The sequence below is a fragment of the Lonchura striata genome, chromosome 9, assembly GCF_050655825.1.
Source record: "Lonchura striata isolate lonStrDom1 chromosome 9, ASM5065582v1, whole genome shotgun sequence".
NCBI classification, from domain to species: domain Eukaryota; kingdom Metazoa; phylum Chordata; class Aves; order Passeriformes; family Estrildidae; genus Lonchura; species Lonchura striata.
In genome coordinates this window covers 28,346,433-28,361,565 of record NC_140711.1, presented here as the reverse complement: position 1 = coordinate 28,361,565, position 15,133 = coordinate 28,346,433, and the positions used below count along the sequence as shown (strand labels likewise).

The following is a 15,133-nucleotide window of genomic DNA, read 5'->3' as shown; positions in this document are numbered from 1 at the left end:
GTGGGATTGCTGCACTGGTTCATCTCTTTAATTTTCTCAGTTCAGGACTGAACAAAAGCTGATGGAGGCTGGGGGACAGGAGGAATCTTAACTAGTGCTGGCACCAGTGGCTGCCAAGGCACGTGTGTGTACCCTGTTGTTCTTTGTATTTTCTCAGCTATAAAATGCGAGTAATAACACTTAAATTATGGATCATTCAGCACTGTGTGAGTGAATTAGATAATGCTACATAGGCCTTTGAAGATGAAATGCAGAATATAAATGTTGTATAAAGCTCACTTTGTGCCATGTCTATAAAACCTGGTAATGCAGCCCCAGGATTGCTGGGAAGCATAAGGAGAGGCACTCGGGCTGCCTGCATGCAAATTGATTCTGTGGAGCAGCAGCATTCACACAAATCTGGGCTGTGCTGACGAGCCCTGCAGCCTGGCACAACAACTTGTAAACACTTGTGGATAAAGCTCTGAGCCTTGTCCTGTCCAACCCCCTGCTTCAGGAGGATTTGCTCTGCTGTGCCTTGGAGACAGAGTGGCAGAGGGAAGGAGCTGAAACAGGAGCTCTGGTGGTTGCTGTTTCTCACCCAAGGCTTGCAGCAGTAGTGGGTCGCATGCCAAGGTAGCACAGAGTTTAAAGGGAAATAAAAATGGAAGGATGAAGTTACACATTCCCTGCTCCAGGAGCTGGAATTCTACTATCAGTAGTTGTGTGATGAGCTAAACTGGGGTAGAGTGAGAACTGTTGCTTACCCCAGAGCATTTCAGCAAAGCTTGGGGGATGGATTAGTCAGAAGCATCAGTGCTAACCCTTTTCTAAATTTAGTTTCCTTCCTTGTTCCCACTGTTGAATCTTTCTCACTGTACAGTCCCTTTATCCCCTGAGAGGGGGTTGACTCCAGCTAGCAGAGCTACCCAACTTCTTACTGTTATTTACTAACAAAAGGGTTTTATTTGGTAACTAAGGCATGATTGATTATTTTTTTTTTCTTTCAAAGAATTTTTGGCTGCTTGCCATGTGTTTTGCTACTGAGCAAACATCACGGAACAATAACTTTGTCACGGGTATCAGAGAGCTCTCACAGTATTTGAAACAGTTTTACCTGTTGGGGGTTTTGAGGGACTTAGATAAGTAAGTTCCATCTTACTAGAAGGTCAAATGAAACACATAGCAGATTTCTGGGTCTTCTTGGTGGAAAAGTGCAGAAACACAAACCAGTTCCAGGTCAGCACTGCTAAACAGCCACAATTCCAAAGGGAAGGAGGGAAGGGGTTGCTGTTTTTGGGGTCCTTTTCTGTGAGTGTTTTGTTGGTCTGGGGCTGGAAGATTTCACAAACATATCATTACATAAGGGAGGAGGTTATTTTTGAGTGAAAATACAATATCACTTCTGTTTTAATAGTGTCTCCTCCAAGTAACTGCATTGTGCATTGAACTCTGGGGATTTTCTTCCCCCACAGATTTAAGATTAAAATTTGCCTACTCTTCTTTCTTTTGAGTTGAATTTTATATTATCCAACAATCTCATTTTGTCTCAAATTTATCTTGCAGGCCTTAAAACCTCAAGTCATGTATTTCCTTGGACTGCTGTCTCTGCTTGCTCTGCAAAGCGAAGCCTTCAAGACCAATTTTCCTGATGAAACCATTGCTGAGCTCTCGGTGAACGTTTACAACCAGCTGCGAGCCAGCAGGGAGGATGAGAACATCCTCTTCTCCCCTCTGAGCATTGCCATAGCCATGGGCATGGTGGAGCTGGGAGCCCATGGCACCACCTTGAAGGAAATCCGGCATTCCATGGGGTTTGACAGCCTGAAAAATGGTGAGGCCTTTTCATCACGTCCTGCTTTTTGTCTCAGAGAAACAGGAGCAAGGGTGGGAGTGGCCTGCTCACATCCATGGCTTGTTCACCACTGCATTTCTTGGTGGCTTTCATGGCCCTGGGCAGGCTCAAATGTGTGAGTTCTGCATGAGCTGAGAGATAAAACCCTGGCTGGGGCTACCTGAACCTCCAACAGTTGCAGCTCACCTTGGTTTCTGCTGCAAAATAAACTTGCCTTGGCCTCTAAAAAGAGATTTTTTAGGAACATCCTTTTGAGGGATGATGGTGAAAGCTGGTAAGGAAAGCAGGAGTTTCAGCAAAATTGCTTCTATTCTATTGATAACCAAATAACTGCTTTGAAACCTGAATGAAATTTCTTACTCGTGCCATGTGCTGGACTTTGGAGTGAAAGGATCTTGGGGAGGAATTTCTGAACTGTGTTTGTTAGAGCTACTGCAGAGTTTATGCCTCTCTGTGGAGGCTGCAGCACCAGTTGAGTTCTACATTTTGTCTCTAAAACAATAATCAATTATCCCTGAGCTGTAGTGGAGGGGGTTGTGCCGTTGATTTTTCTTTTGAGTTGCTCACTATTCTGGGATATGAGTGTGGCATTCAGTGAAAGTGTTCCCATGATTTCTGCTTGAAATAGATCATTGCCATCAGTTTTAAGGTTTATTTTCTTGGGTTTTAAATTTAAAAATTCACCTTCATGCAGCAGTACAAGCTTCCTATTTTAAAGCAGACTGCTTTAATCCTGTTCAGGATCCCTCATTACCCACCAAGAACGCTGTACAGCCCCACTAAGGATCCTGGGAAATTCTAGACCTGCTTTTAGCACAGAAGAGGTTGTGCAGGTCCTTAGTTTCAAGATTAGAAGTTCATTTCTCCTTAAACAGCTGGCATTTAAGATGGAATAAAAGTTCTGTTAAGAATTTGTAGTGGCAAAAATTAGAAATTGGACCTGTAAGAAGAATTTTTTTAATTGCTCTTTTGGTGTAGAAAGGATTTCAGTTGATAGCTTTGTTTCTGATAGGATTCAAATGCCTCAATAATTGGACTAATTAGAGCTAGTAGAAAAAACAGGCTCTAAGTAATATGATCTTGGAGATTATTCCTTCAGATCTCATGGTGTATGTAGGCTTAGAAACAAGTTTGTTTAAAAAAGATGACTTTCCTTCACATAAAACATCTTGGTGAATTTTCAGCAGAAAATCCATGGAATAATTTTCCTTTCTGAACCACTGAAGGTTTTTTTTTCCCTCCCCAGGTGAGGAGTTTGCCTTCCTGAAGGAGCTGTCTGACATGGCAACTGCTGAAGAAAGTCACTACGTGCTGGACATCGCCAACTCCCTCTACGTGCAGAACGGGTTCCACGTCAGTGACAAATTCCTGCAGCTGGTGAAAAAATACTTCAAAGCTGAAGTAGAGAATGTAGATTTCAGCCAAAGTGCAGCTGTTGCTACTCAGATCAATAAATGGGTGGAGAATCACACAAATAGTAAGTGCATGTGATCCTTTTGTGCACTTCCTGCGGGAAGTGTTTCTGCTTCCCAACTTGTGCAGTGATGCTGGGCTGGTGCTTTGGCTTTTATCTGTTCTGTCTGAGACTGAAGTGTCTCCTCCCTGGAGAAGAATTTCAGTATTTCTATTTTTTTTTCCTGTGTAGGAATGATCTGTCAGAAGTAATATTAGTCATTGTTAATCATGTGGCATCTATTTGAATATTTGTTCTCTGGTCTTACCATCTGTAACATTTATTGAATGAGACTGTTTTAGTGGTAAGCATTTTAATAGTATTTTTAAATATTTTTTTAAAAAATATTATTGCTAATGATGAGCAAAGTTGTCTGCAGAGAGGTTATTGGCTCATGCTTTGGATGTGTGGAGTATCACTCCTCCTCTGAGGAGCTCATACTCACAAGATACTGAGAAATAGAATAGTAGGGAATGAAAAGATAATTTTGAACCACAAAATCAGTGTGTAATGTAATATTTTGCAGTGTGAGTAAACGAGATAGCATGTTGAGAGGGTAGTTGATTTTAGGAACGCTGTCAACAGTTTCACAACACAAATTTGCAGCAGGGGAGTTAAGCACAAAATTACTGTTGTAAATATGCACATTGAGAGCTGCGGGGTGCTGCTTGGCTTGGCAGCTCCCAGAGAGGTGGCATTTCCTGCATCCATGCAGAGTCCCCATATCTGGGAGTCTCCTGGGGCAGGGATCATCTCATTCTGGTTCCCCTGGCCCACTCTGAAGGTTGAGATTTTGGGAGTAATTGAGGAAATTCTGGCTCTGCCGCAGTTGTACCACTGGGAATTTGGAGGGATTGGAATCACCTGGAAGGAATTAACACATCCCCATGTAGTCTGAGCACTTAAGAATCCATAATGCTTTATGGAAAACCACGGCTCCAAAGTGGAAAAGCACCTTCTGTAATGCTTTTATTCCCTCTAGAAAATGGTCTGGTTTGTTCCAAGGGAGCACAGCAGCCATTCTGTTCCTGACAAACTGCCCTTTCTCTCAGGCTGCAGAAATAGCTGGGTGGAAGTGATGCAGCAGATTGCAGAGGGTTTCCATGGATGTGGTGTCTGTCTGAGGGAAAAGGAATAGCAGGGCCCACCGGGGCAGCTGGAGGGCTCTTGGTGCCACATTGGGATGGTTCCAGTCCCTCAGCTGATCCCTTCTCTCTGATTTCCCCCTTGGGAAAGGGGCACAGCACAGGCAGGTTTCAGTTCCAGCCTGTTCAGCGTGATGGGAGGCTCAGAGCAGAACACAGAACCATCAAAGGTTTCTCTGGGCAGGAAAATTCTTAACATTTCATTAATGTATTTACAAGACGTGGCTGATAAAACAAAGAAATATGAGTACCAAATAGAAATCTGGAAATATTTTCCTTTTTTTTTTCTTTTTTACAACTCCAAGTGAGTATTGGTCACACCTCCCTCCTTAGAACATTCGAGGTAAAATGAAGTACAAACAGCAACCCGGAAGAAATCCAGCCCTGTGATATACAAATTTCACACCAGTTAGTCAGGATCATGTGCTCCAGAAAGCAGAATTAATTTGTTTTTTAAGCGATGGATTAAAGAGTAATAATCAGATGGATGAATGTGTTTATTTTAACACTTTGCATTGCAATGTCAGCTAAAAATAGAAGTGAGTAAAAAAGCAATCTGAAGGAGTCTGTAATTCCTGAAGAACAGTGACTGATCTGGTCAGTGCACCCAGTTTACCAAACTGGGAATGATTTTGGTGAAATGCAAGGTTTGAGATGAGCTGCAGCAGGTACCAGACTGCATTCTGATGTAAATGACTTATTCAGGAGTAGGAGCAGAGCAGCTGCCATGCTCAGCTGCTGTACCTCCCATGAATAGAGCAGATGCTAGATGGTTTTCCTCTTTTGCTTTTCAAGAGCTATTGCCTCTGGAACAAATGCTGGGAATTTTTGTGGATTTTTGGTGCTTAGTCCTGGCTTTGAATTCAGCAGAAGATCACTGAAGCTCCTTCAGAACTGGCCCAGGTGAAGCTGCAATGGGGACACTTTAAATCAAGCACCCATTTAAGTGCTTCTTTGGATTGGACCCAAAGTTTGTACAAGTTCTGATGTTAAGATGGAAGTGCTGAACTGTTTCATAGCAGCAGGGTAAACATTCTAAATATGACCTTTTCTCCACGTTGCTTCCTTGTAGGGTATATTTAGTAGTGATCAAGAAACAGTTGCCTAACACGTACTTGATGGGAGGGTTTACACACCTCCACTGTGATTTAGGTTTACAAAACACTGGCACTTTAATTGGAGATTTAATGAAACATCTGAATTGGAAATTACATGTTAACACTGCTTTTTATTTTCTTGCATTTTTCAAGCTGCCTTAAATTTGGATTTAATGCTCACTTTGACATGCAGACTGACAGCTGGGTTTCTTTTTAGGCATGATCAAAGATTTTGTGTCTTCAAGAGACTTTGGTGCTCTAACTCATTTGGCTCTCATCAATGCAATCTACTTTAAAGGCAACTGGAAGTCACAGTTCAGGCCTGAAAATACCAGAACTTTTTCTTTCACTAAAGATGATGAAAGTGAAGTGCAAATTCCAATGATGTACCAACAGGGAGAGTTCTACTACGGTGAGTTAGACCTTTAGCAATTTAGAGCTACTAAATCTTCACTTAATGGGTTTGTTGCAGCAATATCTATTTGTATTGTTGTCTATTCTTCCACCTAGAATTTTTAATGTGCTGTTTGCCCAAAGGAGGAATTCAGCATGTGGTTTTTTTATCCCTAGTGTGTATAGTATAACTGGTAGCAACACTTATAATGACTTGCTTGATGCCACAGGATGGATTTCAGAATGTTTGTCCATTGGATTTAAGTTCTTTGCAATTCTTGAGCTAGTCCTGCTTATCACAAAAATATTTTTCTTGTGCTGTGCTAAACATTCAAATGAATGTTTGCTCTTTACTGTTGGACTGGTATAATAGAGGTTCTTTGAACAGCAGAACTAATGATCACTTTTAGTTGGAGCTTGAGCTCCAAGTGGATTCTAAAATGTCTGGCAGCATTTTGCTCAATCTCATCACTGAAAAATCCTCTTTCCTGAATAAAAAACTCTGCCCATTTCCCTGAAAGTCTTAAATTTTAGCTCTTCTCTGCCTAACCACTGAAAGTTGTGTCCCAGAACTGTGATTATGTACAGTGTGATTGCTTGAGCTTGTATTCTGTAAGAAATCAAATTTAAGCCTGAAATTCTGTGATGAAGAAACCAATTTTATATAGAATGAAGAGGGTCATTTTTAGTTCCAGTAACTAGTAAATACAATAAAGACAAAAGAAAATTGTTCTAACAGGGTTTCTGTTGTTTGCCTCCTCTAGGAGAGTTCAGTGATGGCTCCAACGAAGCAGGAGGGATCTACCAGGTCCTGGAAATCCCCTATGAGGGGGATGAGATCAGCATGATGATTGTCCTTTCCAGGCAGGAGGTTCCCCTGGCCACATTGGAGCCACTGGTCAAGGCCTCCTTGATTAATGAATGGGCTAATTCTGTGAAGAAGCAAAAAGTGGAAGTGTATTTGCCAAGGTGAGAGCGTGCCTCCGTGTCACTGGAAGGGGGAATTGCATCCCCAGTGATGGAGGAGCAGGGTAGGGAACACTTGGACTGTCCTGCTCAAGCCTGGAGTGATGCAGCAGCCACAGGAGGGTGGTTTGGCAGCAGGGCCTGGGGGTGCAGTGCAGAGTGAGGGTTATTTCAGCAGCTCCATCCCTTTCAGAAGCACATCCACCCAGAATGATGCTCAGAGTAGTGCAGGACTCATTATGGATAAATTCCATTTAGGCAGGAGCCACAGAAATATTGGAAGTCTGAACTACCAAATGTTTCATTTAGGTGCTAATTAGGTTTCTGTGTGCTGCTATTTTCAGGAGTTCTAGTGGTGTGTGTGTGTCTGTGCAGATACAAATGGTTGAGTGTTGAGGGGTAATTCCAGTCAATTTTGAGTTGGTTTTTTTACCAGCTGTAAGAAGTGCTGCTTTTTCTCCTCAGAGCAGCAAAGAATAACAAGACATCAGTACCAGAAGGGCTGAAATTTGTCAGTCCATTTGCAGACACGGGCTGTGTGCTCAGATTTGCCCACATACACCATTAGGCTCTTTCCTGGAATCCTGCTTCATCCACTTTTAGATTTCTCATGCCTGTGCCCTGCCTGGCTTGGTAGCAGAGTTATTTACTACTAAATGTCACTAATAATGTACAGCTGGACCACACTGTCCTTCAAGTGATTCATGATGATTTCATGGCAGTGTCTATGTAAGAACAGAGCCCATCTCTGAAAGGAATCACTTCCACTTCTCCTATTTTTGTGGCACTATGCAGTGGGTACGTGGCTGCAGAAAAAATAAACTCAACTGAATCCTTAAATCATGAAAACAGTTATTTGATTTCAGGTGTCTGGAGGTCTGAGCTTGTTCCTGCAGTCCATCAGCTCCCTCTCCAGAGCAGAGAGCACTGTCCAGGAGCTGAGCACAATAAACACGGCCAGCCAGGATCAATTAGGTTGAGATGGACTGGTGCTGTCAGCATGCCCTGATCCCAAATTGAGATGGACTCCACTTCTCTGTAGAGCTTAAAGGCAGAGTGCTGAGGGTTCAGCAGCATTTTGGGGCTGTTTTTCAGTCCCCATAGTAGGAGTTTCTCTCTTATTTCAGCCCCAGTTCCTTTGAAGAAGCAGGAAGAGCAGCAAAGAGCTGCACTGCAGGTTTAGTACAGACTGAACCTGCTGCACTCTGCTCTGGGATTTGTTTCTTGTTTGTTTTCTCTTGGAGCTTCAGGTCCCAGCGGCCTCAAAGTCCACTAGGACACATGAGAGGGGATTTTTCTCTTAGGCCGCTTTTCCTGCAGGCCTGGGCAAGCCTAGCTGTGAATGAGAAATCTGAGGATTCTTCCATCCTTCTGTACCTGGGACAGCAACCTGTGCACCAGGTGCTGAAGTTGGGCATCTTCTCTCCAAAAATTCCTGGAGTGGGAGATCCACAGCAGATTATGGAGATCCTCCATTGATTAGGGAGAAAATCTGTAAAAACCAGTTTCCATATTGAAGTATCTTGAGTATCTAAGCACATGAATGGCATTGAAAACATAATTAATATGTTTGATTTATTATTTAATTATAGCTTGGATTCGGTTTTTATTGGGGATTTGGGGTTTTGTTTGCAGAGACTCCAGGGTTCTCTTGAGCCAGGTTTTCACATGAGAATTTGAGGCCTGGGGTTTGTGTGATCATAAAATGTCTTTATTTATTCTGCCTTCAGGCTGCTTGGTTCTTATCCAAGCACCTCAAAGAATGGGATGAACACTTGCAAATTCAGCCATACAGAGGCAAACCAGGTAGAAACACATGCTGATCACCTTCAGTATCTTCAGATTACAAAAGATAACTGTCCTGAGCTTGGAATTGTGTAGGAATTCTGCAGTCTCTTACAAAAAGTCCAGGAGTTAATTGCATGCTCCCAAGGTGTTGGGTTTCCATTAGGGATTCAGAGGTGATCTACAGGATTTTGTCAATGCTCTAAATAAACATTTCATAAATATTTGATGCTGTGACTCAGAAAGGCATGTTATGAAATGTGGCCTCCAGGCTCTGTCCACTGAGAAATAGAAAGCAGCACTGGAATAAAATTAAATTTTTATATCTTGAGAGATGCTATCCAATTATAAAGTGAACATTTTTTAAACTTATACATTTGTAATGGCACTGAATGACTTGCCAAAGCAGAGTTAATCACAACTTTGCAATTTCTGCCTGCATTATCTGTGTGCAAATGAAATTGTGTATTATTCCTCTTAATGGCAAAGGAGAGATTTGTATAGAATGGTTAAATTATACTTTCTCATTTTCATTTCCAAATCATTGTTTCCAGCTTAACCCAGACTAAAATGATCAACATTTTAATCCACTTTTTTGCATAGGAGTGAAACAGACCATGAATCTAATTTACAAAGCTGTCTCTTCAACATAAATTACTTGAAGAGCATGGGAGGAACTGGTACCTAATAGTGGTGCTACAGTTTGCAGATCCCCTCTTTAGGATTGTTCCAGTGTGCCCAAATCTCTGTTACAACCTTCTTGCTTTTTCTGTGTATTTAAAATAGCTTTAAAATCTTCAGATGGTGCCAAAATGATAAGTGGTGTTAGCTGAGGCTTGTTTTCTTTAAAAGAAAAAACAGCAAGCACTAAAACCGCCCCACAAAACCCAATATAAATCCAAACCAAAATGAAGAAAAAGAATCCTTGAGCCTTCTGGTTTTACTTCTTAACCTGCTGTCTCAAGTCCCCTTTTGCTGAGGAATGGGCCAGTGCTGGTTGTCCTTGAGATCCAACCACAGAAGAGGCACAAAACTCCACTGGAACACATTCCCACCCAACTCCTGCACATTCAGCCCTGAAAGGAAGGATCTTCCCAGAGAAAAACCCACAACCTGCTCTGCTTCCCCTGCCCAGAGCAGCTGAATGGGCTGTGGTTTTTTTAGTTTTTTTTTTTTTTGTTGTTGTTGCTGTTTTTTGGGGGGTTTTTGCCAGGTTTTGTTGTTACTGGGGTTTTTCTGCTCTCTTGCTTGTTTGTTTTCAGGGTATTAAATCCTGGAGGCTGCTCCTGGCACCTGGGGACAAGCTGGCTGAAATTCCAGCCAGGATGCTGGAACTGATAGGAGCTGGCACTGGAGCCAGGGTGCCAACAGTGCCTCAGTCCCCAGGGCCTGTTCTCCACGTGATGCCTCAGGTTTAGCTTTTATATTTTTCAGTTTCTGTGCTGCTTTAGTGTGTGGGTCTGGGTTTCACATTAGGGGATGCTGAGCTCTCCTCACAGAGCAGGACACAAAACAATTCCTGCTCCAGCTGGGCACCAAGGACAAATGATCCAAACCTCAGCCCAGGAGCACAAACAGCGTGGGCTGGAGAGAGAAAAACAAGCAGGGTGGGACTGATGGGCTGGAGCTGGAATGGGACAATGAACTCCAAGGTGCCAATGGAGTAGAACTGATCCCAGGGAGAGCCCCGGGAGCGCTCGTGCATTTTGGGACCATTTTGGGTCATTTGGGTGCAGCCCTGGCTGGGCTCTGGTGCTGCCCAGGGTGGATCCATGGAGGAGATCCTTGAATAAATCCCTGCTTTGTTCTGGGACTCTGCCCAGCTCTGCTCCAGCTCAGCCTGCACAGGGCATCACAAGCAGGAATATTGATGTCAGGCATTGCAGCCCTTCCTCTGTTTGCCTGTCCTTCTGCAGGATTTCATCCCTCAGAACCAATCTGAAAACCTGGAATTGTCTTGCTTTGGCTCACTCAGAGCCCTCAGGAATTTTTGAAATGATGGCATTTTGGATGAATCACTGCAGGCTGCAGTTGCCTTCTCCTGGATGAGTAGACCCTGTACCTTTATCCTCCTTGGCTCTTGAGCACCTGAAAATCACAGAAAATTTAGTGTTTTAAGGGTTGCATGACACCATAGAAGATGAACACATCTTGTTTTCTTTCTTATAAGGCTGTAAAATAGAAGAAAGATGGCCTGACATGGAATGTTAGTGCTTAACTACAGAATGTCAGTGACATAAATGCATCATTTTATTCTAATGCTTGTGCAAGTTTTAAATTTCATTAAAATGTCCTGATTCTCTTCTGAAATCTCCAGAGACTTGCTGGTTTCTCTACCTAATCTTCTCTTCAGTGTCTGTTTCTCAGATATCCCTTTGTGGTTTTTAAAGCTCTCACTTGCTACTATTCCATGATTTTTGATACTGAAGTACTTAAATCTGAAGTACTTAAATCTCTGAGAAACTTAAAGTTTTTCAGAGTATTTTTAGCATCAGAAGCATCTAAAAGATGGTGGGGGAAATCAAAAATGACTATCTGGTTCATGATATGCAGCAAACAGTGCAAATAACCAAGTGTCAGGGGTAGTGTGGTGGAGCTCATCATTCCCAGAGTCTGGGAAATGAGCTGGAATGTCAGTTCTGTGCTCTAGGTTGTCAGCTTTGATTTTGAATATCATCCTCACTGTAAGTCTGTAAGGAGTGCACAGAAATTCAAATCTGACTGAGGGGTAACTCCTGCTGAATGTTTATGTCGAATTGGAGAGCCTGAAATTAAATTTCAGCCTGTGGAAGCTGCCCTGTTACTTTTGAGAAAAGTCTGGTCCTGTTGTCAGCTAAAATATTGGAAATCTCATTAATAATTGATCTCCCTGCTTTTCAGAGCATGTGAGGAAAGAGGGGAGATCTCTTTGGAGTGGGGTTTTACCACGAGACAAAACTCCAAGAAGGGAAATAATTAGGTTTATTTTCATAAAGGGATCATTTGATATCTGTACAGCTGATGTGGTATTTTTGGTGTGTTCTGTTGGTCACAAAAAGCAGGAACTCACCTCTGTAGATGCTGGGCAGCCCCTCGCTCATCCAGCTGCTCGGGGTTTGCCCTTGCAGAGCTTCCAGGCAGGGATGGAGCCTCCATCTCCAGTGGCTCTGCTCTCCTTCCCCCAGGCATTCCTTGCCTCTCTAACCCATCTGTTTGCTCTCCCTTTGCTCAGCTCCATGCTCAGTGAGCCTTGCCAGGTTTATCTTCCCCTGAACGTCCCCCTTGCTCAGTGTGCAGGAGCATCCTGTGCCACAGCTGCTTTCTGGGTCAGTTCCATCTCTGAGCAGATGTGTCTTTGCTGGCTAATGGGCCAGAGACTTAAACCCACCTGATTTCCATTTCTGTCTTACTCTGTTTCTCTGCACTTGGAAAAAGATGCTTTTTTTGCAGTTATTTTTCTTACTTTTTACCTCAAAGTTTGCCTTCCGTGCCGATTTTACCTCCTGCTTTCTTATGAATTTGACACTGCTGGCTTCCACCCAAATCGTGTTGAAAGCTTGATGCATTTAATACTGGGGTGAAATAAAAAACACAAAGGGAAACAGGCAGCTCTGAAACTTTTATAAAATGCATTTTAACGTTCATTTGCATTCTCTGTAATGTAGGTATAGTTGGAAGTGCTTTTCAAAACATTTCAATGTAAACATAATGTAGAAGGAAATATTTCTGAGTTTATTTTCTGTGGAAATCTTTAATGTGGACAGACAGGACCTCTGGACTGGACTGTACATTGGGAATCAAGTCTCAATTCATCTTTTTTAGGGTTTTTACCAAAGTGTCTAAAGTAGTTGTGGACATGTTTTACAGGTGTGTTGTGAGAGTAAAAGTGGTTTTAGTTTTGGAGCCTGAAGGTCAGGGAAATTCGATTGAATGAGCAACTTGTAGACTTGTTACCACAGTAACTGGTGCAGAACACCATGAGAAGCTTCTTCAGTACTTGAAGTTTTGTTGGTCTCTTCTGGTTCTTTTGAGAACTTGCAAGGCAATAAAACCACAAGAATCAGTTCCTGTGTTTTTATTCCATGCTTGCCTTGGTATTGGTCTGGACAGAGTGCATGAACACTGCTGATGCCACCAGTGATTTATCAGTGCTGAGCTATCTCCAGATCCTATTTTAAGTCCTAAAATTATTCTCTGGATAATGATAATTCTGGGTGATATCCATTCCACCCCAGATTTTTGGCTTCTAGCAGCATTTCTAAGTTCATTATGAAAGTAGATTATGTACTGGATTTTTTTCAGGTCTGTGTAAGTGAGGAAGATCCACTTGACTCTCATCCAGTTCTATTTGATGTCCAGATGATTCTTTTTCAGGCTGCCAAGGCTGGTGCATGCCAAGGTGTTGGACATCTCAGCTCTTCATCAGCTGTGCCCTGCCCACAGCTCTGGGCCAGACTTTCACTAGAAAAGAACATATTGTTCTTCCATGGAGCTGGGGAGTTCAATCCCAAAAAAGGACATTGCCCAGAAGCACATTTCTGTGGTTCTAGCACTTCTGTGCCCCATCTCCAAGGACTGAGCTGTGGCTGTGTCTGACTCAGTGGCTGCAGAAACCAGAACAAACCAGGGCAGCCTCCTACAGACCATGCTTGTGTTGGACAGCTACAGCCAGCACGTTGTAAATCACTGAGAATTCATTGCTCATTCTCCAGAGCACCCAGAACTCACCCCTAACAAGGATGATAGTCACTCTCCTGTGTCAGCCTGTGGCCATCTCATATTTTCTGCTCAGAGCTGCCATACTCATATTTTTCTGCCATATTTCTGTGTTTCTCCAGCTGTCCAGTCTCAGTCTGGCCATGCATAAAGGTCTTTTTTTTTTTTTTTTCTTCTACTGACACCAGGCACAGCTTTTACAATGTTTGAAAATCAGTCTGTAAATGGAACAAGCGTTTGCTTGTTTTCTACTATGCCAGGTTGCCCAAAATGTTGCCCTCAGGACAGATCTGAGTTTGTCCTTCCAGCACACAAACCCAGCCTAAAACAGGGCGTTTGCCAGGTTACACTCAGAGCTTTTACACCAACAGCTATTTGTTTTCCCTGCTCTTTACTCACAATCAAAACCCAATTACAATTGTGCCACCACACTAATTAGAAGCTGAATCAGCAATGCTTCATATTCATATTCATAGCTGGTCTTTCTTCTATTATCAAAGTGAAAATGGAGTATCTTTCTTACTCCTTTGCCAGCAGCTCTCTGGGAAGTTCTGCTGTCCTCTGCCTCATTTGATATTCTGTTCTGGTATCTGCACAATTAAATTCAGGTTTTAGAGAAAACCTCTTGTGTAAAAAGTAAGCATTTCCATTAGCTGCTGCATAATTTTGCTCTGCAGTTTTATGGGCAGGGGGCTGCACATACCATTAGCATATTTTTGATTGCTTCTGTATTAGGAAAAATCCAGCTGTGAGTAAACTCATTTGTTTATAAGCATTTTTGGAAGGTGTCACTAGCACCAGATCTCCCACTTTGCATCATTTATCTTGGTGTTTTCACCTAGAAAATTTAATCTTCTAATAACTGTAAGTAGTGCTTACAACTGGCTTTTTGTAATGTTCTTTTCCATCCTCCAGGTTCACAGTAGAACAGGAAATTGATCTGAAGGATGTCTGGAGAGGTCTGGGAATTACAGAGCTGTTCAGCAGCAGTGCTGACCTCACTGCCATGTCTGGTAAGAACTTCTTGTCTTGTCTCTCAAGGTAGATGAGGAAATACATTTTTCACCTGGGAGAGTTCACTCTGAGTGTTCCAGAACTGGGTCTCATTAGAAATGGAGACAAAGTGTGATTCCCCTGCAAGAGGCAGCTGCACCCTGGAGCAGTGCATGGCTGCAGTGGCAGGTGGGATTCACACCCCAGGGGAGTCACTTTGTGTCTCCAATGCTGTTTGTTCCCAGCATGAGGAGCATTGATCTCTTGCACAATTAATTCCTCTCCCCAGATACCTGGAAGCAGCACGGGAAGGAAGAGTTTGGAGATAAAAGCAATTTGCTCACAAATGCCACCTGCATTGAACAGCAGTTAAAATATCCAGTATCTTGAAAAATCCACGTGGAAGTGAGATATTTATGCTTTTAATACCTCCTAAAGCTGTTCATGGAGTCACAACATAGTTTGGGTTGGTAGAGACCTTAAAGAACATCTCATTCCCCCCCCTGTAGGGCAGGGACACCTTCCACTGTGCCAGGCTGCTCCCAGCCCTGTCCAGCCTGGCTTGGGCACTGCCAGGGATGGGGCAGCCACAGCTGCTCTGTACTGAAGTGGCACCTGTATGATTTTGGGGTTTTTTAGCAGCATTCAGGCAGGTGGGAAGTCCCTGTTCTCCACTGTCTGACCTGGGACAGTCACACCTGGGTGCCCCAGTCAAAGCACTGGCAATAAAGCCAAACTTCCTCCCTCATTCACAGAGAAAGGTTTGTGATCT

General features: G+C 42.9%; 1 protein-coding gene across 1 annotated transcript in view; it reads left to right on the top strand.

Moving 5' to 3' along the window:
* The window catches only part of SERPINI1 (serpin family I member 1), a 44,908-nt gene that overhangs the window by 22,475 nt on the left and 7,300 nt on the right, over window positions 1–15,133 (top strand). Inside the window, exons 2-6 of the mRNA XM_021548255.3 lie at window positions 1,546–1,813; window positions 3,081–3,311; window positions 5,747–5,941; window positions 6,687–6,891; window positions 14,284–14,381. Coding sequence (XP_021403930.1) covers window positions 1,564–1,813; window positions 3,081–3,311; window positions 5,747–5,941; window positions 6,687–6,891; window positions 14,284–14,381 — 979 coding nt within the window. The 5' untranslated portion in view covers window positions 1,546–1,563. The remainder of the gene's footprint in view (window positions 1–1,545; window positions 1,814–3,080; window positions 3,312–5,746; window positions 5,942–6,686; window positions 6,892–14,283; window positions 14,382–15,133) is intronic.